At 45.7% G+C, this 26,812-nt stretch overlaps 1 protein-coding gene across 1 annotated transcript in view; it reads left to right on the forward strand.

Moving 5' to 3' along the window:
- Positions 1 to 26,307, forward strand: part of LOC140217274 (uncharacterized) — a 64,856-nt gene extending 38,549 nt beyond the window's left edge. The window contains exons 3-4 of the mRNA XM_072287683.1: positions 10,983 to 11,125; positions 26,152 to 26,307. Of these exons, the coding sequence (XP_072143784.1) occupies positions 10,983 to 11,125; positions 26,152 to 26,307 (299 nt within the window). The remainder of the gene's footprint in view (positions 1 to 10,982; positions 11,126 to 26,151) is intronic.
- The last annotated feature ends 505 nt before the right edge of the window (positions 26,308 to 26,812 follow it).

Here is a 26,812-nt window from a genome sequence, read left to right on the forward strand (position 1 = left end):
TAGATGATGATGTCTAATTTGTTACTGCTGTCATAATTGATGTGGCGATAAATTGTATAAAGCAGACACATGGCTCTGCAACCAAGAAACAAATTCCTTGGTGGAAGGACTCATGTAAAATGCACGGAAAAATCAAAACAAAGCTTGGGGCTGTTTGCGTCGTTCGCCAACAATAGTCAACCTTACAAATTTTAGGCAAATGAAATTCAAGTGGTGGCGCATACGACGTCAAGCCCGTAGAGAAAGCTGGGAAAGGGTCCTTTCAGGAATCAATTCTGATATGAATGATGCTAAATTTCGGGAGAGCTTGTGAAAATTATATCGCCGACAATCGAATTCACTTCCTTAGTTGAATGATCAAGGGGAAAGTTAGGCAGACGAGGGTGACGCCCTTGGCATCCACTTTGAAAATGTACCTAGTTCGGCTCACTACTGCGTGTCTTTCCTTATAGGTAATGCTATGGCAGAAAGAAAGGCATTGAATCGTAACGGTGGTAACGATGAACCCTACAACCGTCCCTTTCCTCTTGCCGACCTTAAGGATGCTTTGAACAGCTGTAGCAACTCCTCAGCTGGAGATGACAGAGTTTATCCGTCACCCCCAGTCAAATGACATCACTCTCCCTTTTTATAGAATATGGGTTGACGGATACATACCTTCCGCATGGAAGGAAGCTATAGTAATTGTTATACTAGAGACAGTAAAGGACCCATCTTTAGTATCCAGCTATAGACCAATAGCACTCACCAGTTGTGCCTCTAAGCTTTTCGAGAAAATGATTAATCCACGATTTCTGTATTATCTGGAAAATAACAATACGCTAGATACAGATCAGGGTGGGTTTAGAGAAAGCAGATCAACAGTTGATCACCTTATTCGAATAGAAGCAATTATAAGAGATAAATTTGTCCACAAACAATATTCTTTGTCAGTCCTTTTTATATGAAGCTTATGATGCGACATGGCGCTATTGAATACTACAAGACCTATCTTCTATAAGGTTATGTGGCAAGACGTTGAATCCTACAGAAAGTTACCTCTCAAAGCATACTTTGCGTATTGAACTTCGGAACACGTTGTCAAGACTTTTCATACAGGAAACTGGTATACCTTAGGGAGGTGTCGTGAGTTGCACACTGTTTATTGCTAAAATGAACTCGCTTCGTTCTACCATACCACGAACAATTTCTTACTCTCTTTGCGTCGGAGATGTACAGATAGGTTTTAAGCGTTGCATTCTGACCATCTGTGAAAGACAAGTCTAGTTTGCGGTTAACAAAATGTCAAAATGGGCAGACGGGAATGGCTTCAGGTTCAAAGCTGAAAATAGCACTCGCGTGCTTTTCTCTCGAAAGAGAGGTTTAGCTGCACACTCTGTCATTGACCTGCAGGGCGTGCATTTTTTGCCTGTATTTATCGAGCACAAATTTTTTGGAGTATGCCTTGACTCGAAGTTAAAGTTTATCCCTTAGATTAAATACCTCAAGGCAAAGTGCCTAAGACCAGTCAATATATTAAAGATATTGTTACACACTACTTGTGGCAGTGACATCATCATCATCATCAGCGTCAGCCTGGCTACGTCCACTACAAGGCAAAGGACTCTCCCATACTTCTCCAACTACCCCGGTCATTTGCTAATTGTGGCTATGGTGTCCCTGCAAATTTCTTAATCTCATCTGCCCACTTAACTTTCTGCCACCCCCTGCTACGCTTCCCTTCTCCTGGAATCCAGTCCGTAACCCTTAATGACCATCGGTTACCTTCCCTCCTCATGACATGCCCTGCCCATGCCCATTTCGTTTTTTTATTTCAACTAAGATGTCATTCACTCACGTTTGTTCCCTCCCCCAATCTGCTCCCTTCTTATCCATTAACGTTACACTTATCATTCTTCTTTCCATAGCTCGTTGTGTCGTCCTTAATTTAAGTAGAACCCTTTGGTAAGCCTCCACGTTTCTGCCCCATAGGTGAGAACTGGTAAGATGAAGCTGTTGTACACATTTCTATTGAGCGATAATGGCAACCTGCTGTTCATGATCTTAGAATGCCTGCCAAACGCACCGCAGCCCATTTTTATTCTTCTGATTATTTCAGTCTCATGATTCGGGTCCGTGATCACTGTCTGCTCTAAGTAGATGTATTCCCTTAACACTTTCGGTGCCTCGCTACCTATCGTAAACCGCTGTTCTCTTCCGAGACTGTTAAACATTACTTTAGTTTTCCGCAGAATAATTTTTAGACCCATCCTTCCGCTTTACCTGTCCAGATCAGTGAGCATGCATTGCAATTAGTCCCCGGGGTTACTAAGCAAGGCATTATCGTCAGCGTATCGCAAGTTACTAAGGTATTCTCCATTAACTCTTATCCCTAATTCATCCCCATCCAGTTCTTTGAATACCACCTGTAAATACGCTGTGAATAGCATTGGAGAGATCCTATCTTCCTTCCTGACGCCCTTCTTTATTGAGATTTTGTTGCTTTCTTTATGGAGGACTACGGTGGCTGTGGAGCCGTTATAGATATCTTGCAGTATTTTTACATATGGCTCGTCTACACTCTTATTCCGTAACGGCTGCATGACTGCTGAGGTTTCGAATGAATCAAACGCTTTCTCGTAATCAATGAAAGCTAAATATAATGGTTGATTATATTCCCCACATTTCTGGATCACATGATTTATAGTGTGAATATTGTCTATTTTTCAGTAGCCTCCACGAAATGGTGCCTTGGCCTTTGGATGACAGAAGTTTAAGGTGTTCCTGATTCTATTTGCGATTACCTAGTAAATGCTTTGTAGGCAACGGACAGTAAACTGATCTATAATTTCGTCGTCTATTTCTATGAGTCCTTGGCGTTCCCTTTCTGATGGATTAAGATTATGTTGGCGTTCTTGCAAGTTTCCGGTAAGCTTGAGGTCATGAGGCATTGCGTATACAGGGTGGCCAGTTTTTCTAGAACAATCTGCCCACCATCTTTCAACAAATTTGCTGTTAACTGACCCTCCCCAGCTGCCTTCCCCCTTTGCGAAAGCTCCCAAGGCTTTCTTTACTGCTTCCGGCGTTACTTGTGTGATGTCAAATTCCTCTAGGCTATTCCTTCTTCCATTATCATCATGGGTGCCACTGGTACTGTATAAATCTCTTCAGAACTCCTCAGCCACTTCAAATGTCTTATCCATATTAGTAATTGTATTGCCGGCTTTGTGTCTTAACGCATACATCTGATTCTTGCCTATTCCTAGTTTCTTCTTCACTGCATTTAGGCTTCCTCCGTTAGTGTGCTATTAGGCTTGCTCCGTTCCTGATAGTATGCTCGATTTTATCGATATTATACTTCCTTATGTCAGCTATGTTACGCTTGTTGATTAACTTGGAAAGTTTTGTCAGTTCTATTCTAGCTGTAGGGTTAGAGGCTTTCATACATTTGCGTTTTTTAATCAGATCTTTCGTCTCCTGCCATAGCTTACCAGTATCCTTTCTATCGAAGGTACCACCGACTTCTATTGCACACTCGTTAATGATACCATAAGATTGTCGTTGATTGCTTCAACACTAAGGTCCCCTTCGTGAGTTAAAGCCGAATAGCTGTTGTGTAGCGTGATCCGGAATATCTCTATTTTCCCTCTGACCGCTAACTAATTGATCGGCTTCTTATGTACCAGTTTCTTCCGTTCACTCCTCAAGTCTAGGCTAATTCGAGATCTCGCCATCCTATCGTACTACAGCACACCTTCTACAGTCCACATCTTGTATGATGCCAGGGTTAGCGCAGAGTATGAGGTCTATTTCATTTCTACTGTTGCCATTCATCCTCCTCCACGCACACTTTTGGCTATCGCGCTTACGGAAAAAGGTATTCATTATCCCCAAATGTTTCCGTTCTGCGAACTCTACTAATAACTCGCCTTTGCTATTCCAACAACCTATGCCATATTCCCCCACTGACTTGTCTGCAGCCTACTTCTTGCCTGCCCTGGCATTGAAGTCGCCCATCAGTATAATGTATTTTGTTTTGACTATACCCATCGCCGATTCCACGTTTTCATAGAAGCTTTCGACTTGCTGGTCATCATGACTGGATGTAGGCGCGTAGACCTGTACGGCATTTAATTTGTACCTCTTATTAAGTTTAACAACAAGACTTTCCACCCTCTCTTTAATACTATAGAGCTTCTGAGCTCCTGTATGTTACCAGCTACATCCTTATTAATCAGGAATCCGACTCCTAGTTCTCGTCTCTCCGTTGAGCCATGGTAGCACAAGACGTGCCCGCTTTTTAGCACTGTATATGCTTCCTTTGTCCTCCTAACTTCACCGAGCCCTATTATATCCCATTTATTGCCCGCTTATTCCTGCAATAGCCCTGCTAGACTCGCCTCACTAGATAACGTTCTAGTGTTAAACGTTGCCAGGTTCAGGTTCCAATGGCTGCTTGTCCGGATCCAGGGATTCTTAGCACCCTCTGCTGCGTCACAGTTCTGACCGCCGCCGTGGTCAGTTGCTTCGCAGCTGCTGGAGACTGAGGGCCAGGGTTTCATTGTTGTATTCATATAGGAGGTTGTGGCCAAGTACTGCACCAGGGTGGTCAATCCTGCTCACGTGAGGGAGTGCGTTACCGGTTCTGGTCACCGGAGTCAGGCCGCACTCCAGGCCTGTTTATGCAATTTTATCAACACGCGGATTTTTTTTAACCCGGAGGAAAATTGCTCGCCACCGGGATTTGAACCACGGTCCTTTTGCACACGAGGCGGATGCTCTAATTATACGCCATCGCTGCAGTGGGGCAGTGACAGGGGATGCCTAATGAATCTTCATGGGAGTCTCATATGTTCTCGCCTGGATAATGGGTCAGTCGTATATCAATCTGCAACACCAGGCGCGCTCAAGATGGTTGATCCTGTCCATCACTTAGGGCTCCTGTCCACGACTGGGCTTTTGGAACAAGCCCCGTTCGCACCTTCTATGTTAAGGCAAACAAGCGGTCACTCAGTCGGTGTAGATCATATTGCAGCTTCTTGTACTTCTTGAAGGTCACTTCAGAGGGGCTTAACCATCCCTGTCACCGCGTGAATAATGACCTTTCTTCTACTGCACTGTTTTTGAAGCGATCAGCAGCAAAAGTTCTTGCTCACTGGGTATCTGAAGCCTGGCTGACACCCTTGGTATCCCACTTTTTGACAATCGAATAATGCCACCGCCGCGTCCAACACCACCATGGCTGTTGCAACACATTGAATGTGACACATCTTTTCTTACAACACCTGGACATGCTCCCGAGGCATTAATACGCATCCACTTCCTAGAATTACAAGGAAAATACTCGTGCCCTGATTTTTATACGGACGCTTCTAAATCTCCTGGAAAAATTTTCTTTGCCGCGGTTGGGTCATCTTTTGAGTTGTCAGGGATTCTGAATCCACAAATGAGTATTTTTTCTGCCGAAGCGTTTGCGCCTTGGCAGGGCTGTAATATATAGAGACTCGCTAATTGTAAAACAGTGAAATCATTGAAGCACAATGACCCTATACTTAATGTGCTGTACTCTGAGCTTTGCATGGCATATATATCCAACCAGCGCATAATATAACGTTGGGTGCCTGGACATAGATGCATTGAAGGTTATGTTCTCGCTTACCGTAATGCAACATTCGTCCCCACTGAAGGCACCGGCAGCAACGTAGCAGTACCACTCCTAGATCTAAAACTTTCCTGCGTATGAAGTTGAAAGAATAGTGGCAACAACAGTGGGACAAAGAAAAGCAAAATTAACTATACTTGGTAAAGCCCCGAATAGGTAACTGGGTCAGTGGAAAGAAACCGAGGCAAACGAATGTGGCACTCGCCCGATTGAGAATAGGATACACATTTGGGACGCATTTTTACCTTCTGACAGGTAAATGTCCCCCCACCTGCAGCAGGTGTGGGTAAATGCTCACTGTAGTACATTCCCTCATAGAATGTAAGCACTTAGAAACTCATTAAATATTTCCCGCCAAATTTAAGACAAGTGTGTTCCACTACATCCTGCGTTGTTCCTTGGAACAGAACTACATTTTAAAACAAGCATGCTGATGGGATTCTCCAATGATGTTGGCACATTGCAAAACATATCTACACAGGGCTACTAACTAAAGACAGGCTTGCAGCTCTCTCTTTTACATGGAAGGGAGGGATTGTTATCGTCTCATAGTTGTCGCTGGTCTGACTGCACCTGCTTCAGGAGGTGTATGACTCATTCTGGTGGCCAAGTGATATCCTTGAGCCTTGCATAAGTAGACACGAATTCAGACTACCGCATTGCCATTCACATGCACTGTTATCATCTTGCTTATCTCCTAACACTGTCAACTCGTAGACATTTAATGCCCTAATGTGTACATGCCCATACTTTTATTGCTTAGTTGTTAGATAGTTTGCAGTAATTTTAAGCCCATTTACAGCCATGCTATAAACACCATCTTACATAGCACCATCTCACAGCATTAATAACTTTGTTCTGGCGCTATTTGGCCACCATTGGCCCTTGCGCCATTAAACACCACAAAACTTCAGTTACAAAGACCTGTCGTGATGGCTTAGAGGATTTGGCGCTTTGATTTGAAGTACGTGGTGGTGAGTTCAAATACCAGCTATGGCGGCCGCATTTCCAATGGAACGAAGGGCAAGAACGCTCGTGTGCGATTCATTGGGTGCATGTTAAAGATCTTCAGGGGCTCAAAACTAACCCAGAGTCTCCCACTACGGTATGCCTCATTATCGGATGGTGGTTTTGACGCGTAAAACCTCAGAATGTAATTTTAAATATTACAAAGCATGCCCAAGACACACACATTCAAATGCACTTTCAAGAGCTTCAGGCACAGTACTCGTGCTCAGAATTCTATACGGACGCATTAAATTCTCATGCCTGTTTGACTTATGTAGCGGTGTGTGCATAATTTCTTGAATGCCTTCTGCAACCGGAAGCCAATGTATTCACGGGTGAGGCGTATGCACTTTTCTTGGCCGGTAATTACATCTAAAATGTAAAGCTTCGAAAGGTAATTATTTATACTGACTCTTTAAGCTTTGTAAAAGCTCCAACGTTGCTACGAAAACGACAGAATCCAGTAATTAATTAGTTTATTCAGTTCTATGCAACGCCTACATATCTAACTATGCCATAATGTGCTAGGTTCCTGCATCTTGTCACACTGCACGGCGCAGCCGAAGGAAGAGAAAGTAAAAGGGCGCTTGAGGAGCTAGCCGCTGCCTATTGGCCTTGGATGATCGTCCTGTCCCTTGCTCTGTACTAACCGTCTGTCATCTTCTAAGCAAAACCCATCCCCCCCGTCACAATATATTCTGCTTGCCGCAGGCACCTACCCAGGGGGGGGGCTGCCCCCCCCCCGAAATTAAGCGGCATACTCCCCCCCATCCGCCTACGTCACCACTCCTCACACACATTCCTAAAGCGCCGACAAATCAATCTACTCGGCGGTCAACATTTTGCTGCCTTTTACAGCGGAAGCAGTGTGTGACTAACTTCCGTAGTTTTTTCGGCGTCGGTTAACAGAAAAAAAATCATCAAGTGGACTGATCCTGCTGGCAGTGCAAAAAGGGTCCAAGATCAACGGAACATACCCCTCTGGACTCGGGAACCTATAACCCGCCCTTCAGAATCATCGGGATGGGCCCACGTATGGGGAGTGCTTAATGCATGCTTCACCTCCGCCGCGGGTGCGCGCGCTATTGCAATATTGTCACAGGTATAAAACTATTTACACGGTGCATTTACAAGGGTGTATATAGACAGCAGCCGAGGATCCCGAGAGGCTGTTGCCACTTCGTCGTCTTCCGTCGACGACATTGTTCTCTTTTGCCACCGTAACAATATCTTCGGGATGGGAATACGTATGGGGAGTTCTTAATGCCCGCTTCAGTTCCACTGAGGGTCGGCTCGGCATTCCACAACCTTCGGGATGGACCAATGCACGGCGAACGTTTAACGCCTGCTTCACCTCCGCCGCGGGTGGGCCCGGTATTTCAATATCTTCGAAATTGGCCTACGTATAGGGAGTTCTTAATATCTGCTTCACCTCCAGTGGGGGTCGGCCCGTTTTTGCACTGTCTTCAGGATCTGCCCACGTATAGGGAGTCCTTAACGCCGGCTTCACTTTTGCCTCGGGTAGGCCCGGCGTTCACTACTTTCGGGATTGGCCCACGTATGCGGTGTGCTTAACGCCTGCTTCACATCCGCCGGGGTCGGCCCGTTTTTGCACTGTCTTCGGGATCTGTCCGCGTACGGGGAGTGCTTAACGGCTGCTCCACTTTTGCCGCGGGTAGGCCCAGCGTTGCACTACTTACGGGATTGGCCCACGTATACGGGGTGCTTAACGCCTGCTTCACCTCCGCCGAGGGTTGACCTGGTGTTGCACTATCTTCAGGCCGACCCACAGCCGAGGTGAATCACTTTGCTTTTCCTTTGAGAGCTTTGACTGCTGTCAGCTTTTGCTGCTATTCCATCTTCACTGAGTGGAATGGTTCTCAAGTTTTTCACTCCTTTTGGATGGCGGTAGTTATCGGCATCTCCTCGGGTGCGGAGTCCAATTTTTTCACCGATTCGGTGCCCGCGCTGTTAACTCAAGATCAATTCAGTAGTAACCATCTATTGCAACAGGCAGGGCGTAGTTTATTGTTTTAATTACAATATTTTATTTTATTTATGAAGCCCAACACAATTTTTATGTCACCATCTATTCAGCGATCACGCGCATCGCTGTTGCTATTTTAGCTCAACCTTCTTTGTTTAGACTGATCCAGGCGCCAGGAAAGGAACTCAGTTCATATTCAGCTGGTCTGTATGCTAGTGGAACGAGTTGTGGCCAGAGACAACGCCAGATACGTGTAACGTTTCCTTTTGCTTCATTATTTCCTGGAGTGACCGCTCTCCGCGACTCTGGCAGATCCTCGGAACCATATATCTGCGATATGGTTTCGATAAGGCGGAAAATAAAATATTGCGAAACAGCGTCTATCATCAGACCCTGCAATAACCGTTCAACCCATAAGCAATATGACTGTCACCCCTTACCTCGTCAGGTGTTTCCCTAAATGTACAGCATTTTTAGTGAAAAATTGGCAACTGGAAACAAGAGTGGCAAGAAGATGAGAAATTAAGCGATCTACTAAGGCAGAAAGCGAAGGCAACAGCCAAACAGGAAGAAAAATTGAAAATTGTTTGTGAAAGTATTTATGGATCAACACCTTTTTATTTAAAAAGGAAGTACAGAAAGCGCCGCCGGAAGCGGAGAATAATTCCGTGTGTTTTTAATTACCCTTCTACAGTTATGAATCGAGCCGCCTGACGTAGCTACTTCCCTTCTGTGCTAATGGGAATTTTCTAGCCTTCCGCGGTGGGCGCACTACGTCTAGAACCGCTAGCGTCCTGCGCTCTACGCGGTTGTACGTGAGTGCTGACCACGCATCATTATGCAACTTCCCAAATAACAACACCAGTCGGTTTTAGCACTTGGTAGAGCAGTAAAGGAGGGATCTAAAAGAACTGTGATAGTTCCGCAAATAAACATTTCTTTATAATTATTCCAGAGCTAATTCAAAGAACGCTACCAGAAATCTTTATTTTGCACCTTCGCTGGTTAACTTGTTCTTGGCAAGGTTCTTCCTGCAAATCTTTCATGCGCGAGTCCATTTGATGTGATGATGATGAAAAACTTTATTTATCACTCATTAAAGGGAAGGGGGCAACGGAATAGAGGATGGGGGAGGATCTACTTGAAGTGGGCCTTCTCTATCCCCTCAGCCCACTCAGGGATGGCCTCCTGAAGGTCGGGCCTCGAGCTGCGCAAGGCAGCCTCCCACTGCTCCTCACTTTGACATTAATTTTGGTTCTTTGTTTGCCAAGAAGAGGTGTATCTCACTGGCGTACCTGTGAGATACACGTTATTTCAATTCTCTTTTGCGGGTTTACGCGACTTTATCGCGAATGGTGGGCGTTATTCACATTTGTCCTAGTAAAAGTACCCTCCCCCTCATCGCATAGAAAAGTTACCTTGAGTTGGGCTGCCCCCCCCCCCCCTCCCGACAGAAAATCCTGCATACGTGCCTGGCGTGCAGACAAACTCGCCACATCTATAGGACCAAAAGTTAAAAATTGTTCCATCGCTGTGTCCGCCACAGATCTGAAACCGCTCCTAGGCAATAAATATGGGCAACGAACGCTCTTGGGACGTGATAACATCCGACAAGCTACATTTCATAAGGCCAGAGTTAGCGAGTTGGCTACCAAGAAGAAAAACACGGCGAAGTGAGCCAATTTTTGTCCACTTCGATATGCCGCAGGTACTGCACTCACTGCTAATTGCTACCGGCGGTGGTCCTCCCCGTTTCAGAAAATGTATTGAAATGTTGACCGTTCTCCAGGTCTTGCTAGAATGCCATGAAATGGAAGGACAAAGAAGAAAAATACATTTTACATTAGCATACATACAGCGTATTCTATTACACCCAACATTGTTTCTAGGCAAGGCCCCATTTTTCGACATGAAGTCTGTTTTTGCTTTTCTAAGGGATGTTTCTGTGTTGCATGGTATACGCCCGAGCGATCTGTAGCACAGCCTCCCAATTGAAGCTGATGGGGTGGTAGTAGCATTATAGCACGCGCCTTAAGGCCCTTGCATTGCAGAGCCCTGCTTGGGCTTCTAGATTATTAACAATAGAATGTTTGAGTTTATCATTATATGAAGTTTATATGTCATCTGCACACACAGAATACCCCACTGCAGCTATTGTCATAGTTTTGATGTCAGTATATCTTTTAAGCAATTTTACAGCAACTGATGTATGCCTTTAAAGAGCGACGCTACGTCTGTCTGTCGGGTAGTTTCACAGGTGTAGCTTTGGGGCCTTCTTTTTGTTTTTGAGACAAATAAACTATCTCAAGCTGAATCAAGTAGCGCGGGCTTCGCTTGGCTTTCCAGATACAGTGGAATTGGCGTTAGAGACGTCAGCCCTGGCGTCGGACTTCAGCCGCATGTTGAGTTTGGACGCTGCGCGCACGGTCCCGGGCTTCGATCAAATCCAGCCAGCTCTAGAACAAGCGGATGCGTTAGGAGTGTTGAAGGTGCGTATTATCGGTCACATTAACTGTGTTCTGCGAATTCTCATGTATTATTGCCTCTTGCGTCATAGCATACACCTAAGTGTACACAAGTTTACTTCCAGCACGACTACTACTCTCTAGGCTTTGTTGTACTTCAAAAAAAAATAATGGGGTTTTACGTGCCAAAAACACTTTCTGATTATGAGGCACGCCGTAGTGGAGGACTCCGGAAATTTCGACCACCTGGGGTTCTTCAACGTGCACCTAAATCTAAGTACACGGGTGTTTTCGCATTTCGCCCCCATCGAAATGCGGCCGCCGTGGCCGGGATTCGATCCCGCGACCTCGTGCTCAGCAGCCCAACACCATAGCCACTGAGCAACCACGGCGGGTTTTGTTGTACTTCACACAATATTGTACGGTCCTATTCAATTTTCCCGTAGGATTATTTTAATAATGGTGACAATTTTCATACAAGCTTTGGGATGCTTTCTGACTGAACGTTGACGTACACTTATTGTTTCTCTAAGGTTAATGTGCCACTTCTCATATGACAAATGTTGAGTCAGAACGCGCTTCGAAAGTGATATTTCTGATTCAATGAAAATATTTAAACATATTTTTCTGCGTTAAATTCGCACTTTTCACTTCACCTTTCTCTTTATAGTTACGTTTTCGAAAATTCTACGACAGCTTGTGAAGCACAGTTGGAAGTCCGAGCCCATCCTGTTTTACTTGTCTCTTCTATAAGCGTGTGTTTTTCGCACTGCCATCTGCGCGGGGCAGTGCTGAACGGCAGTGCCTTCATCGCTAGGGGCGAGCCATGTAGGGAACAGTAATCATAGAGCCCCTCGGTGGAAGAATAACAGACTGGACTAGCGCCATCAGGCATACAGGCTCGACGGTGGTAGCCGCGACATCAACGCAGTCACCAGATAATATAAATGAATCCTCTGTGGGACTTCTGTCCCTACACAAGAAAGCTTTTAAGTCAAAGTTTGGCATTTACGCTCACTATGATACAAAACTGTACACTGCGTCTTTTCTTATAGGGCTCACACCTCTTTATCAAATAAACTCGGAAACATTCCTTGTGAGGCACCCATAGCTCGAGAGGACCTCTCCTTATTATGGTGACCTTTGAACTTTGTTATTGCACACCAATAATCTCTCTTTTTGCCGTCTTCCTGCAAAGAGAAATGATCACAAATGTGCAAGCAAAAATCATGAGTTAGTCTAATAAATGAAGAAATTCCGTTTCTAGGTAAAGCGTTCACAAACAAACCTTATGGGAATTCTGGATGAGTTCTGTAGCCTTACGTGCCAAAACGACAGTTTCATTATAAGGCACGCCGTAGGGTGGACTCCTGATTTATTTTGACCTCCAGGGAATCTTTAACGTGCCCCAATGCAAGGCACACGGGTGTTTTTGCATTTCACCCCCATCGAAATGCGCCCGCCACAGCCGGGATTGGATCTGGCGACCTCGTGCTTAGCAGCGCAACACCATAGCCGCTAAGCCACCGCTGCGGGCTGTGATGATTCTGGCCGTTGATGTTACATCCAGTGGTGACACATTCATTGTTGACTTGTGCGTCCAAAGATTATAATAGAGTACAAAGAGGTGAACGAATATGAGCAGCGTCTTGAAGGCTGTTATCGAAAGAAAAAGGAGCCTAGATTACTATGCTGGAAGTGTGGGGTGAGCTTGTGATTCATGTCTGAGAACTGTGCACGAAACTCTCTATGACGGAAAAGCACAGACACACATCACTGTTTTGTATCTGCATTTTCTTAATGGTGTCCTCGTGTAAGCTGTGCTTAGTCAAGCTTCGATTATATGACGATATTTTCGGCTGGATAGCAGAAATGAACACGACCATTTTATTAGGTCTCAAATGCAATTATTTTATCACGGGAAGTGCGTTTACCACTAATGTGCCATGAATTTATCGTTGCATGTAATTTATGAAAAAAACAGCAAAACTATTTATTATTTAGGCTGTACTCGATGTTAGAAATTTTAGCAACGTGGCAAAATAACAAGAGCATCGTTTGAATTTCCATTGAAGATCAATAACTGTATAATTTTCATTATTTTCCACTTTTAAGAAATGGTCAAAGGAATCTCGACCACCTCGCACACAAAGAAATTCAAAGTTGAAAATGCGAAGCACTGATTTTTACTGACCAGTAAATTCAGCCATGGATTTTCCCGCTTACTAACGCATTTCTTTTTTTCGAAGTAACGCGTCATTTCGCGGCCAGACGCGGCAGATCACAAAGGATGGAAGCCGTGCAGCCGTTATCGCAGTGAAACGCGGCAGCTCATAAAATTCACCGTCTTTGAACACGTTCGCTTGGTGGCGACTATTGAACATTGGGCGGATAAACTGGTTGAGAAAAGAAGACTTTAAAATTAACCTGCGTGACGCTCCTCATAGCAAACGACCACCTCGTCTGCAAATATTACCGCCGTATAACTCGGTAAACGAGATAATCGGCATTGGCTGCCATGGCTACCAATGGACGGCTGCTTATCGCACGTCAGTGAGGTCTAGAAACCTTTAGTCAAGTAATAAAGCACAGACTTTGACAACAGAAGCCCAATAAAAACAATGGCCTACTTATTTTGTAAAAGGATGGCAATTAAGCTACGGTTTTCAGTTATTCTACGTACATTATTAGATCAAAGATTTAGCAGCGTTTAGCGCACCTAGCAGGAAAAGGATGAAATAAAGTATACGACCAAATTACAGTAGCTCCACTTGCGCGCTTCATGCAGGAACGCGCCGCGGTTCATTTTTCGCTCTCTGCGAAATGCGGGGCCTGCAGCTGGTACTCCATTTTGTACCAGAGTAGCCCCGTCGTTAGGTGGCTTTAGCAGCGCAAAGCTCGCGCCATCTTTCGTTCTATTTTCAACAATACCCGACTTTCGGCGATGCGTGGTACGTGGCGAAGCCAGATCACAGGAGATGCGACAGCCATGAACATCAGGGACGTGTGAGAGTAGAACGTCTCCCCGCAATGTACGGATGATTATCGAGCGTTAACATTATAAATGCACATATGAGAACTGGTGCTTATTTTGAGTACCACAACCCGTAAACATGCAGCAGGAACGAGATAAATGCAATCTTACTTTCTTCAACAAGCACCTGTACTGAGACGTCACCTTGCTTAAAGGGACATCGACAAGTAGGGCGAGAAAGTTTGTACTAAAGGAAGATGGCTATGTATTAGTTTATAGCCTTCCAATTTAGTGTAAAACCCGTAATTTATATTTCCTACGAACTAGCTATTTCATTTTTACGAATTGAGTGGCGATGTATTGAAAACATACTGTGCATAATTTGCTAGCTTCTTCGGTCTGGAGATGGGATGGGGCGATAAACAAACACAGTGTGCATGCACGCATAAGAAATGGTATGACTGCTGACAAGCGATAGGTCCACGCCTGATTAACTGCCCACCCGAGGCCGGAGAGAGGATGTGACGAGATGCACGTGGGGTTTAGTAAAAAATACTTACGTGGCGCTAAACATTATAAAAGTATTCTCAAGTACCTCCCTAAATAGGAGGTACTCACAAAAACAACAAAGAGCACACCTGTGAACTGCACACAAAAACCAGCACGTGCATATTTACGATCGATAAAAGAATAGCCAAAAAGGTTAGTAAATAAGCAATGAGTAATAAACGCGACAAACAGTACATTGAAAGAATATGCAAAAAATATATATTTTTTGCATATTATTCTCCACTCCAATTGGCATCTACATAAAGCGAAGCATTCTGCGTGTGACTGGCTCGTGAAATATGTGTGTGTACATATATAAAGTGTGGTTTTCGAGGTCATGAGGAAATGATTTTATACGCAATGAATTACAGAGGGGGTACATATCTCTCTCTCTCTCTCTCACACACACACACACACACAAACACACACACACACACACACACTGTCACATGTAAGAGACATGCGTCACAAAAGAAAGGAAGACGACGATGTGTACGGATCAGTCCGCGCGGCACGAACCGTAGAGGTGCGTGGCCCGAGCTGTGATCGGGAGAGACGCGGCGCTGAGCTGGCATTATCGACGTGGCTCTGGGCCAAGAAGGTTGGAGCGTCAGCATCGCACTGGCGACGGGAGCCATGGAGGTTCGGTCAAGTCCGTGACGCGATCGAGGGTGGCCGTCGGCCTCGGCAACTTTCGAGCGAGGCTCCTTGGACCTGCTGTAGCCCTTTCGGTAGTGCCGGGCACTCCAGCAAGGATCCCCTTTCAGAGGCAGACGAGCACGCACAATGGTCCCCGGGGCGTCTCGTCGGCATTCCAAGAGGTAGCGGCGGAATCCGGCGTTAGGCCTAGGCAGTGAGGCTGGAATGCCACATCACCGACGGAGTTCGGGAAACCGGCATCAAAGACGGACAGGTTGACTGGCCGACATCAAGGCAGCAACTTCTACGGCGTCGGCGATGAGGAAGATCCGACAGGCATCCGACTCGGAGACACCTGAGAGGACAGAAGTTTGTAAGAACACTCCGTTCTGACGGCGCCGCAACAAAAGGCTAGGGTTGCCTGACTTTCGCTTAGGAACCGCTAAGGACGAACGTAGACGAGGATAAGAACACACTTAGGCTATGTAAGCGTTACTATTCCTTAGTGGAGTTTTATTTTTAGTCAATTGAGTTTTCTTTTTTTCATTTTGAGTTTGGGTTAATTCAAATCTGTTTGCTGTGTTGCCCTGCGTCTCCCGACTCCATCTCTCCCAACATCCGTACGTCCCCGAGATCAGTGACACGCGACAAAGTTTCCAACAGACACACACGCACACACACGCACCATACACACACATTATATATATATATATATATATATATATATATATATATATATATATATATATATATATATATATATATATATTGTAAGGAAGAAGAAGTGCGCCGCGCAGAGCTCCGCAGCCGGACCGCCAGCACTACTGAAGTGGGGCTCGGGCTAGACGTTGTTCCTGTGCGACTAGCAAAGCCTACGCTGTTGCGTCTTTCTGTAGGCGTCCTTCGTGTCATCCACAGTGGTGTCGGACTTCTTTGCCATAATTGGGGGAGGTTTCTGGGTCTCCTGCAATCCTGGAATTGCGCAGCCGGACTCTCCCTGCCATCATGACCCCCGAAAGCGCCACGAGCTTACCACCACCTGCTCCCCAGTCCACCATATGCCCTGGCACATTCCGCCAGCGGGACCCTCCTACCTTCAGCGGCACTGACGACCACGACGTTGATGACTGGCTCTCGTCATACGAAGGCGTCAGTCTGAATAACAAATGGGATGACATCACGAAATTGATCACCATCCCTTTCTACCTCACTGGAATTGCCCACTTGTGGTTTCGGAACCACAAAAGCGAAGTCCCAAGCTGGGCGGTGTTCAAGACAAAGTGCAGCGTGGTCTTCGGCGACCCTGCTGTTCAAAACCTTCGTGCCGAACAGCGTCTGCAGTCGCGCTCTCAGCAGCCTGGTGACAAGTTTCCCAGCTACATCGAAGATGTCATCGATCTCCGTAAACGCGTCGATGCATCCATAACTAAGGGCAAAAAAATCAAGCATATAATGAAGGGTATCGACGAGGAGGCGTTTCAGATGCTCATTTCGAAGAGCCCCTCTACTGTTGCCCAAGTTATTGAACCGTGCCAAAGCTATGACGAGCTCCGCCGTCAACGCCTCCTCAGCCGCCGTCCTGTTCCCCATCAGGAATATTTGTCCGGCTTGACCTCTCCTTTTCTAGATTCTACCCTCCTCTCGCAAATCAAGGCTTTCGTCCGGCAAGAAGTTGCTCGCCAGCTCTCCCTCATCTCCAGCCCGCCGGAGTCAAGTTCGTCCCTTAGTCCGGCCCTACGACACGTTAAAAAAGAACAAGTGTCCGAGGTCTTTCCTCTGGAACGGGCGCCTCAACTCACCGCCCCATTGACTTACGCCGACGCCGTCGCACGACCACGACCACCGACCTTGCGGGCTCCGCCTCCGATGCCTAGCCCTGTTTTTACCCCCACGCCGCCACGACCTCCAGTCCATCGAGTAATTAATCCCTGGCGCACAGCGGACAATCGGCCCATCAGCCATTCGTGCGGTATTCCCGGTCACGTTGCACGCCTGTGCCGCCGCCATCCACTTCATCCACGTGACGACCCATGCACAGCCACGTACGACCATTCGTTGCCTTAGGCTCCAGACCGCGATTTACTCCTTCCCCGCCCAAGCCTTCGCCAAGTTTCTGACCGCCGTTCTCCTTCACCTCGTCGTCGCTGGCCCTCCCGGATGCGTCGACGTCCCTCTCCTGTTGAGACGGAAAACTAAGTGGCGCAGTTCCTGAGGCAAGAACTGCGTCATAGCTGCAACGCTAAAGCCCTCTTCTTTCGCCGCCCAACGTTATTGATGCCGCTGTAGAAGGTGTCTCTGTGCTTGCCCTCATTGACACAGGTGCCGCCATATCTTTCATTGCCGAAAAACTATGCCGCTCAATACGAAAAGTCACGACGCCTTTCTTCGGTCCTATACTCCGCACGGCCACAGCACAGCATGTCCAGCCGGTGGCTGCGTGCACGGCCAGACTTGAAATTCAAGGAGCGCTCTACACAGTCGAGTTCGTCGTTCTTCCCCACTGTTCCAACGATACTTTAAGTTGGGATTTTCTCTCCCAAGCTGTCATTGATTGCTCCCGTGCAGAAATCGCCTTCTCTTCGCTTGGCAATGCCATATCTCATGACGTTTCGCTTTCCTGCACCAAGTTGTCCCTCACTGGCGACATACAAATATCCTGCACTGATCCGTTCTGGCACCTGTATATATATATATATATATATATATATATATATATATATATATATATATATATGCAGTGGTGTTTACATAGTGTTTACATAGCCGAAGGGTTCCGTCAACTGGGAAACTCTAAATTTTACAGAGAACTCCCAACAATCCTACCGACAAATTTGAAAGCGAAATAAAGGACGCCCTAACCACTCTGCGCAAGGCAGGACGGATAACCGATAAGACGTTCAAAGCATTGATACCAAGAAACTCTGGCCCCGGCCGTTTCTACCTACTACCCAAAATTCACGAAATAAACAATCCCGGTCGGCCTATCGTTTCCAGTAATGGAACAGTGACTGAGAAAATATCCAGCTTTATTGACAGTCTCATTAAGGACATCCCATCTTCAGTCCCCTCGTACATTAAAGACACAAATCATTTCCTTCGGGAGGTATCAAACCTGACGGTACCGGCGGGGGGTTACTTGGTCACTATGGATGTCGCATCTTTGTACGCCAACATACCTCACGCCGAGGGCATAGCTTCCGCAGTTTCAGCTTACGCTGGCTCCAGCCAACCTAGGCAATTAGATAAAGATACAGTTGAGACTCTTTTAAATCTAGTACTGAAATATAATCACTTTGAGTTCGAGGACAAGCATTATTTGCAAATCAGTGGAACCGCCATGGGAACGAAGATGGCGCCAAATTATGCAAATATCTTTATGGCATCTTTAGAAATACCCTTCCTCGCAAACTCGGCCGTAAAACCAATATTTTATAAGCGATTCGTGGGTGACATTTTCTTTGTGTGGGCCGACAATGAACAAAGCCTCTTAGACTTCATTTCCAATTTCAATTCTCTGCACCCGTCAATCTGCTTTACGCACAACTTCTCCCAAGATAGTATTCACTTCCTCGACGTCACTCTCACTGAGTGGCGGTCGCATTTCCACGTCCCCACACAAAAAGCCGACAGATCGTCTGCAATATCTACATTTTTATAGTAGCCACCCCCATCACTACAAAACAGGCATTCCCTACTCCCAGGCCCACAGATACAGAAGAGTCTGTTCCGAATCTGCGCAATTTGAGCGACACGCGGAGGAACTGAAATCTGCTCTCATACGCCAAAAATATACTCCAAAAATAGTAGACGATGCCATTGAACGCGCCCGCAGCTTAGATCGAGCACAGATAATGGGAGAAAAGGTTAGCAATACCAATACACAAGCAGATCCAAACTTGGTCCTCACATACACCACCAGTGCTCCGCGGGTCAATGCCATTCTCACCCGCCATTTTAATATCATGAAACAGAGCATCCGACTCGCTACTATCTTCAAGCAGCCGCCTCGGGTTGTGTATAGAAGAAACAAAAATTTAAGGGATTTGTTAGTCAGGGCGAGGACACAGAAGTCAAACACGCCCAAGGGCTGTCGACCGTGTGGCAAACCTCGTTTCAAGGTATGCCGTCACATGACAACAGCAGACACGGCTGAAACATCGAACTCGCCCTTCGTGTACAAAATTACCGAAAATCTTGACTGTGATTCCAGTAACGTCGTGTACAAAATTCGATGCGAGGTATGTAGGCAGGAATATATCGGCCAAACAGAGACCCCTTTTCGCCTGCGGTTTAACAAGCACCGCGCGCATGTGAAAAGTCTCCCCAATTTACCCTTCTCCAGGCACGTTCGGCAGCCAGATCACTCGTTTGAACGCGTGAGCGTTGTGCTCTTGCAATCTGGTTTCCAACACACCCGTGCACGCGAGCTGAGAGAATCTTTTTTCATCCATAAATTTGGAACGTACACTAAAGGAATTAATGAGAGTCCGGGGCGGCTGACGTGCCTCCGGGATATGCCGTGAAAGTGCATGGGAGACGCGAATACATGTTCTGTACTCTAAAATTGAGACGCTGGCTATTCACTGCTTGCTCACCCCTCCGCATGCGCCTCAAGGGCGCGAGCGGAAAACCAATAAATTCAGTTTCCTGGACCCTGCCACTGAAGTGGTCATTCTGAGTGACCTATTGCCCTTCTTGAAATACGCACGTGCTGACTTGATGGCAGTTGTCTGTTAAACGTTCAAAAATTGGGCCACAAGGAGGCTATTTAACTCGGCTCCCTAAATCTAAGCCCATGGGCGCACTTGCTTTGCGAATCCCAGGCATATATTCTTTTTGGGAACTATATATATATATATATATATATATATATATATATATATATATATATATATATATATATATATATATATATATATATATATATATATATTTCTTTTTTTCGCACCGTAGCTGGACCACAGAGTTGCCGGAACGGGCCGCGCCTTGTATATGTCTACTTTGACACTGTGTTTCTTTCCACAAGTTGCCGCTCTTCTGTCTTCCTTCTGGGCCCCTTCTCTATAGTGCCCCCCGCCACCCGATTCAACTTGCCCTCTCTCCCGCTACAACGGCAGCCCACGCACTGGTGCTGCGGAGCGACCGTTTTCTCTCCTCCTTGCCTCGGGTGCACGGGAACCTAGCTGCCGCTACTTCCCGCCCCCCTCACTCTCCGACTTACGTCTCCCTCCTCCTGTGTGCTCTTTTTTTTTCCTTTTTCTTTCCTTTTTCTTTCTTTTTCCCTTTTTTTTCCTCACTGACTTCCTTGCTCTACATACATGTGACCCCGCCTTCCTCTTGCCCTGCATAGCTGCCAAAGGCCGCTGTAAATCTGCCAAGGCGCCGAAAATCAATCACTGTCACAACTGTTCCTCTCGGTTTGATGTATGTAAGAACGACCGGGCACCCGGTCTGGTGTCTTCACTACCAGGGCCGAACTGCCATTTTTTTGTAAACCCTGATGAAGATCGGTCCACCGATCGAAACTGTCGTAATTAAATACTTGTTCTGTTTACCTTGTAGCACCACTCAAGTTCTTTACGTTTGAAAGGTAGCCTGAAGAATCCCTCTTTGCCTACTATATATATATATATATATATATATATATATATATATATATATATATATATATATATATATATATATATATATGCTAAGGAAGAAGTGCGCCGTGCAGAGCTCCGCAGCCAGATCGCCATCGCTACTGAAGTGGCGCTCGCGCTAGACGCTGCTCCTGTGTGAGTGGATAAGCCTACGCTGTTGCGTCTTCCAGTAGGCGTCCTTCGCGTCCTCCACAGTTGTGTCAGACTTCCTTGCCATTATATATATATATATATATATATATATATATATATATATATATATATATATATATATATATATATATATATATATATAGCGCGTCAAGGTTTTCTAGTCCGGCTGTAGATCGAAACGCGCCAAGCGTCTCAACGCCTGGGGCACGCGAGAAAGGGTCTTCTATGCCGATTGTCAGCACATGTGTTCCTGGCGTAATGACTGCTATATCAGGATTGTCTGCCAAAGGTCCTGTATTTAAATTCTGCCATCGGGCAATTTCAAAATTGCTAATTGAATTATTTATAAATTAGTGGTTTGTTGAAAAACACGAGTTTGCAACGCCACTCGGAGCCTAAATAGCGAAGTCTAGGCAAATCAATGTGGTAAGTGTCATTCCCATGCGTGCTGAGTCACGCTACTTGCAGCTCTAATAAACAATAGCACCACTGTTCCCTTTGGTAAGCATTGTATGAAACTCTATGCGCGAAACGGTAAACTCGTAAGCTACTTCTTCGCTGCACCTTTCCTAGAGGGCGTTGAGCGCGTTCATCGTTAGAGACCAGATACGTAAGAAAAATGTGCCCGGAACTCGGCAAGAAAGCTTCGCTTCGATGTGCCTATTGGTTACGCAAATATTACTCGGGATATAAATGTCCGACGACACTTTTGAGAGCCGTTGGAACACGTTGGCTTATCGGTGGAGTGCAAGTCCGACCCAAAGAAACGCCGGCCTGCGGATGTCGCTGCCAAAGAAGCGCGTCATTCTTCATGCCTATCCTGGCCTCCACTAATTGGCTGATTGCCGAGACACGTTACTCGGCCAGACTTCCGAGCGCAACTCTTTCGCTCATTGCGCTGGCCCAAGAAGCTCCCTACCTCGATGCGCGTTAACAATGATCACGTGAGGAACGCTCACTTACCCTGCTTACGATGCCTGCATGCTCTCCCTCTCCCCCAGCTCCACGCAGGGTGAGGACAACCGCGTGGTCTTCTGCAGCGTCCGCCATTATGTCTTTCGCTCCCTTCGAAGTGCACAGCTGCAAGTTTCTCGCGATCCAAAAATGTTTCTCGTGAAAAAAGGTAATCTTAGTACGCGTGTCCGCACATACTGACAGTTTCGAGTTTTGCAGTTACTTCTAGCTGTCATACCACGAATTAAGTGGCCACGATTATTTCCCACCATCGCTCTATAGGAACTTTCCTACAGGTTAAAACCTGCTCAAATTTTAGAGCTCACCTCTTGGCTCCCAACCATTGGCACGCATCGGCAAGCTTCGGCACACGCCGGCAAGCGAACGCTTCGCATTGGTTGGATGAACAGGGCACGCAAGCACTGGACCCAAGCTCTGACGCGGTGCCGAAGCTCGCTCTTGTTGCTGGGCTATTTTGTCTTCATCCGTCAAAGCCTGGGCTAAAACAGTATTCTGTAAACTAAGCTCGAAACATTAGGTTAGTGGTATGTATGCTCTTTTAGATGCAAAAACACTTTCGATAAATGATTGTATGCCTTCCGCAACAGTTTCTTTTAGAGCGAAAGCTTTACTGGCCGCGAACTTGCGATTTCGCCGTGGCGGTGCTCCGAGGAGGCACATGACGATACAACATGCGCCTCGCCGCAGATATTTCTCTCTCTTTCTCACTCCCTAGTCAATACAGCGCATGCGCCACTACCAGCACCGAGCCACAGGTGTTCCGCCACTGCACAGCGCCGCGACATCCCGCCGCCGCCGTTTCGTATGACGTCACACCATGTTCCTCGTCGTCGCGCTCACCTCCGCTCGCTTCGCCAGCTGTGTCGCATGCTTGAAAACATGTCGGAGGATTGAAAAGGAGAGCTCGCGTGCGCCGCAACCACAGTTGAGGCGGCAGTATGGAAGGCGACAATTCTGATAAGCAGGAGGAGGCCTGGAATCGACATCGGAACGAGATGAAGAGGAAACAAATCACCCAGGAAACAGACGAACAGCGCGCCGAACGACTGGCTAAACGCCGCAACATAGCTATACAACCAGACTAACCTGGACTTGCAATCAAGATTAACCAAGACTAACCATGTACGTAGTATACACGTAGCTTTCGCTGCGTATATCCTGGCATAGCCGAGCTGAGCCACTGCCAATTTTTTTATCTATGAAGTAACAATAGTGCACAATATATCGAAATCAGCGCTTGCGCTTGCGCATCGTCTGTCAACAAGATCGCTTTGCAGACAGCTGCACGACGATGCCATATCTTATCAAAAGCTGTTGTACCATTTCATTTTGTGGTAGCTAATTGCACAACCAACTATGTTAGAATTGGACGTTCAATGTATAATTGAAAAAATCTGTGGTAGAAATATTGACACGTAGTAGTGATGGTGAAAAATGATGCAGACTCAATCAGAACGATAGCGGCTAGCAATGTCGGCGATCGTCGAAAATCTCATCTGCGAGTCAAGCGCGTCGGTTTTCACAGATCGGTCTCCCAAAGTTCTAGCGTATTGGCTGATGCCCGCGTGCCTTCCAGAAACTACTACACAATTCTTGTCGCGTATGCAATCAAATTATACAAGGTCCGTCGACGACAGACAAACGACAAAACCATCGATAACATTCGCTAAACATCGGTACGTGCAGGCGCATCCTGCGCCGAGCGATAATGTTTAACATCTTTTAGCCGGGAAAATACGGTCACCGGATAAACATAAATACCCGTGTCGATATAATTATGCTTGTTGGTGCATTAAATAAACGTGAAAAAGGTGGTTCTGAGAATATCAGCGAAAAAGAATTGAAACAACTGTAGTAGTCACAAAAATAACATGTCTAAAATAGCTAAAATTTACGTAATTCGTAGATTGTCTCGTCCCGATTCTTGATTCCGTCAAATCTTGCCCATGGAGCACCTCCTTTATTATTGTAGGTTGTTCTGATGCATCCACACCCAATCGGAAGGCCTTCACATTGAGTGTATTGCTAGAAAAACTTTCAGTGTAAATGCCATGCTCTATTGTAACTGGTTTACACATGTCTAAGTTTATCTTTCTGGGCATTAATGAAATGACATCCCGTCAGATAAGGCAAGCTTGACAATGGGAGGGTTGTAATAGGTGTGTTTCGTTGCCCTTTGCCAAGTCCTGCTATTGAAGCGCCTACGCGAATGTATGGGGGCAGGTCGTTTGCATAATATATATATATATATATATATATATATATATACATATATATATATATATATATATATATATATATATATATATATATATATATATATATATATATATATATATAAACAGGTTATTTTTACAATTTATACACTTCACCACTCCACACAAAAAAATACTAGTTTAGTGTTTTCAGCCTGCTATGATGTTTTGACTGAGAAAGCCATTCTATTTGTTCTGTGATGCCCGCAAATAATTGTTGTGGCATATTATTTTATTGCAGAACACTGGGTACAGTAGCTAACCGTTATTAAAACTCAGAATAAATTAATAGCGAAATGCATGTGATCAGGCACACAGCATTTTATTTCACTTTCTTAATTCATGACTTTTTTTAATTGCACAAAAGCTACTTGACTGAAATATTATAGTACATACTTAAAAAGCACGATTTTATGCTACAATAATAATCAATCGATCAAAAGTTTATTACAGTGCCCAGGAATAGCTAGAGAGCCTTCGTACTGGTGCACTTAAAGAGCAATAGTTAGACAAAATGTAAAGAAAACATGACTCTGGTAGACAAAAAAAAACGCGAGATAGAGAAACAAATAGGGGGAAAAACGAGGAAGAGTAGAAAGGAGTTCCTCACACATGGTTAACTACATATCATAAGAGACCAACAAACACTGACACCAAGGACAACATTGAGGAAATTACTTCTGCTTATTAGATGAAATGAAGAAACGATGAATTTATGGCAAATGAAAGTGGATGAAAAAGGAACTTGCCGCAGGTGGGGACCAAACCCACAACCTTCGCATTTCGCGTGCGATGTTGTACCATTTGAGCTACCGCGGCGCCATTTCCCCATCCACTCTCTTGGGTATTTATGTTTCCTAATATAACCCTGGGAGTGTAACAACCAACGCCACCACTCACAGACCTTGGCGGCGAACGTCGAACGTCCTTTCTGCCGCAGGCGTCACGAAAACGTGATCTTTTTGGGTGAAGGCGACTCATCAATAAACCCACACATTCTACCTGAAGGCATCAACGTTGCCGGATTCGAGACCGTCGTTATGTAAGAAACGAGGGTCGTTCTGATGAAGAGTTACGCTCTGATGAATTTTCGTTCCGATCAAGAGCTACGCCACGCGGTGCACGAGTGGTTGCGCACACTCACAAACGAATTCTTTTCTACAAGAATATAGACACTTCGTAAGCGGTGCAAGCTTGCATTGAGCACGGGGGAAAATATTTTAAAACGTGCTGCAGCTTTGTGCGTACAATAAATATTAGGAAAAAAAAACATTTTCGGTTTTCATTTGACGAACCCTCGTATGTGGCAACGTTTTCTTATTTTTTAAGTCTTTTGGAGGTGTCTGTACTTATACAATATTCAGAATAGTAGTGTGCATTCTACGTGTATGTGGCTCCTAGAATGTATGAATCGCAGCTTTTCATCCGGCGACAGCGATGATCTGTAGCTTTCGTATTCTATATTTACCAGCCTTGGGGTGATGCATATTGTTCTACATTGGCGCTCCGACGCCTGCCTCTGCGTCCTGCTGCAGCCAACTAAATAAATGCTTGTAGTTCACTTTGCCAGTTCTTTATACTTAGCTGTAAGTTAGTGGCTAATACGCCTCTTTGGCAGTTGTCCAAGTTTTAGAGCCCCTGTGAACAAGGACATCAGGTAAAAGTAGCGAATTCGCCAGTTGCGTTGTGTAATGTGTGACCGTGTCTATATAACGCATACTGTCTATTTGAAGGAAGTGAAAGTTCCAATTTATTGTTTCTCGTTGCTTTGAAGAAGGTTTACCACGACGATACCAAATTACTGTTACAATGCAGCCATTGTGGTATAGACGGGTGAGTGCCTTGAACGAAAACTATTTCCAGACTCTGCGCAGCGAGAGCAAATCGTACGTGATTGGAATCGTGGGCAGCTTCTCGGTGCTGTTCGTCCTCTACTCCGGCAGCTTCATCATGGGAATGTTCTACTACAACGAGGGAGTGGCTCCCACCAAGAGAAGGTACACTGAGTGCCTTCACTGAGCAGATCGCCGCGCAAGGGCCAGCGTTACTTTCAGCTTTATGAAACCCAATGTCTTGATTGACGAGATGCAGCCACATTTCCGAACGGGTCTGCTTTTTTTCTAAAGCATGTCTCTAGCCTCTCTCTTACGCGAATCACGAAGATTGTGCAATAAAGTTGATTATATTGACTGATATTGATGTTGACGATGACGATGATCATTGTGTTGGGGATGATAACTGTTTACAAATAAGTTCGAAGGCGATTCAACATCTGGTTGACATCGATCAAACCTCGTTCAAGCGTGGCTTCCACAAGAGGCGCTAGGCGCGGATAATGCCGCTTGAATATTTCAAAACTGTCACCATTCTTAGATCTTTCCGCCACCCCGCTCACCCCGGCTTTTTCTCCTCGCCGCCTCCTGTCGCCCCAGTCTCCTCCGCTCCCGCATTGGCCAATCCGTGTCACGTGGAAGCACGCGTTGCACTTTTGTATATATTTTTTTCTTTCTAGAGCGCTCCGACC

Source organism: Dermacentor andersoni, chromosome 4, assembly GCF_023375885.2.
Source record: "Dermacentor andersoni chromosome 4, qqDerAnde1_hic_scaffold, whole genome shotgun sequence".
NCBI classification, from domain to species: Eukaryota; Metazoa; Arthropoda; class Arachnida; order Ixodida; family Ixodidae; genus Dermacentor; species Dermacentor andersoni.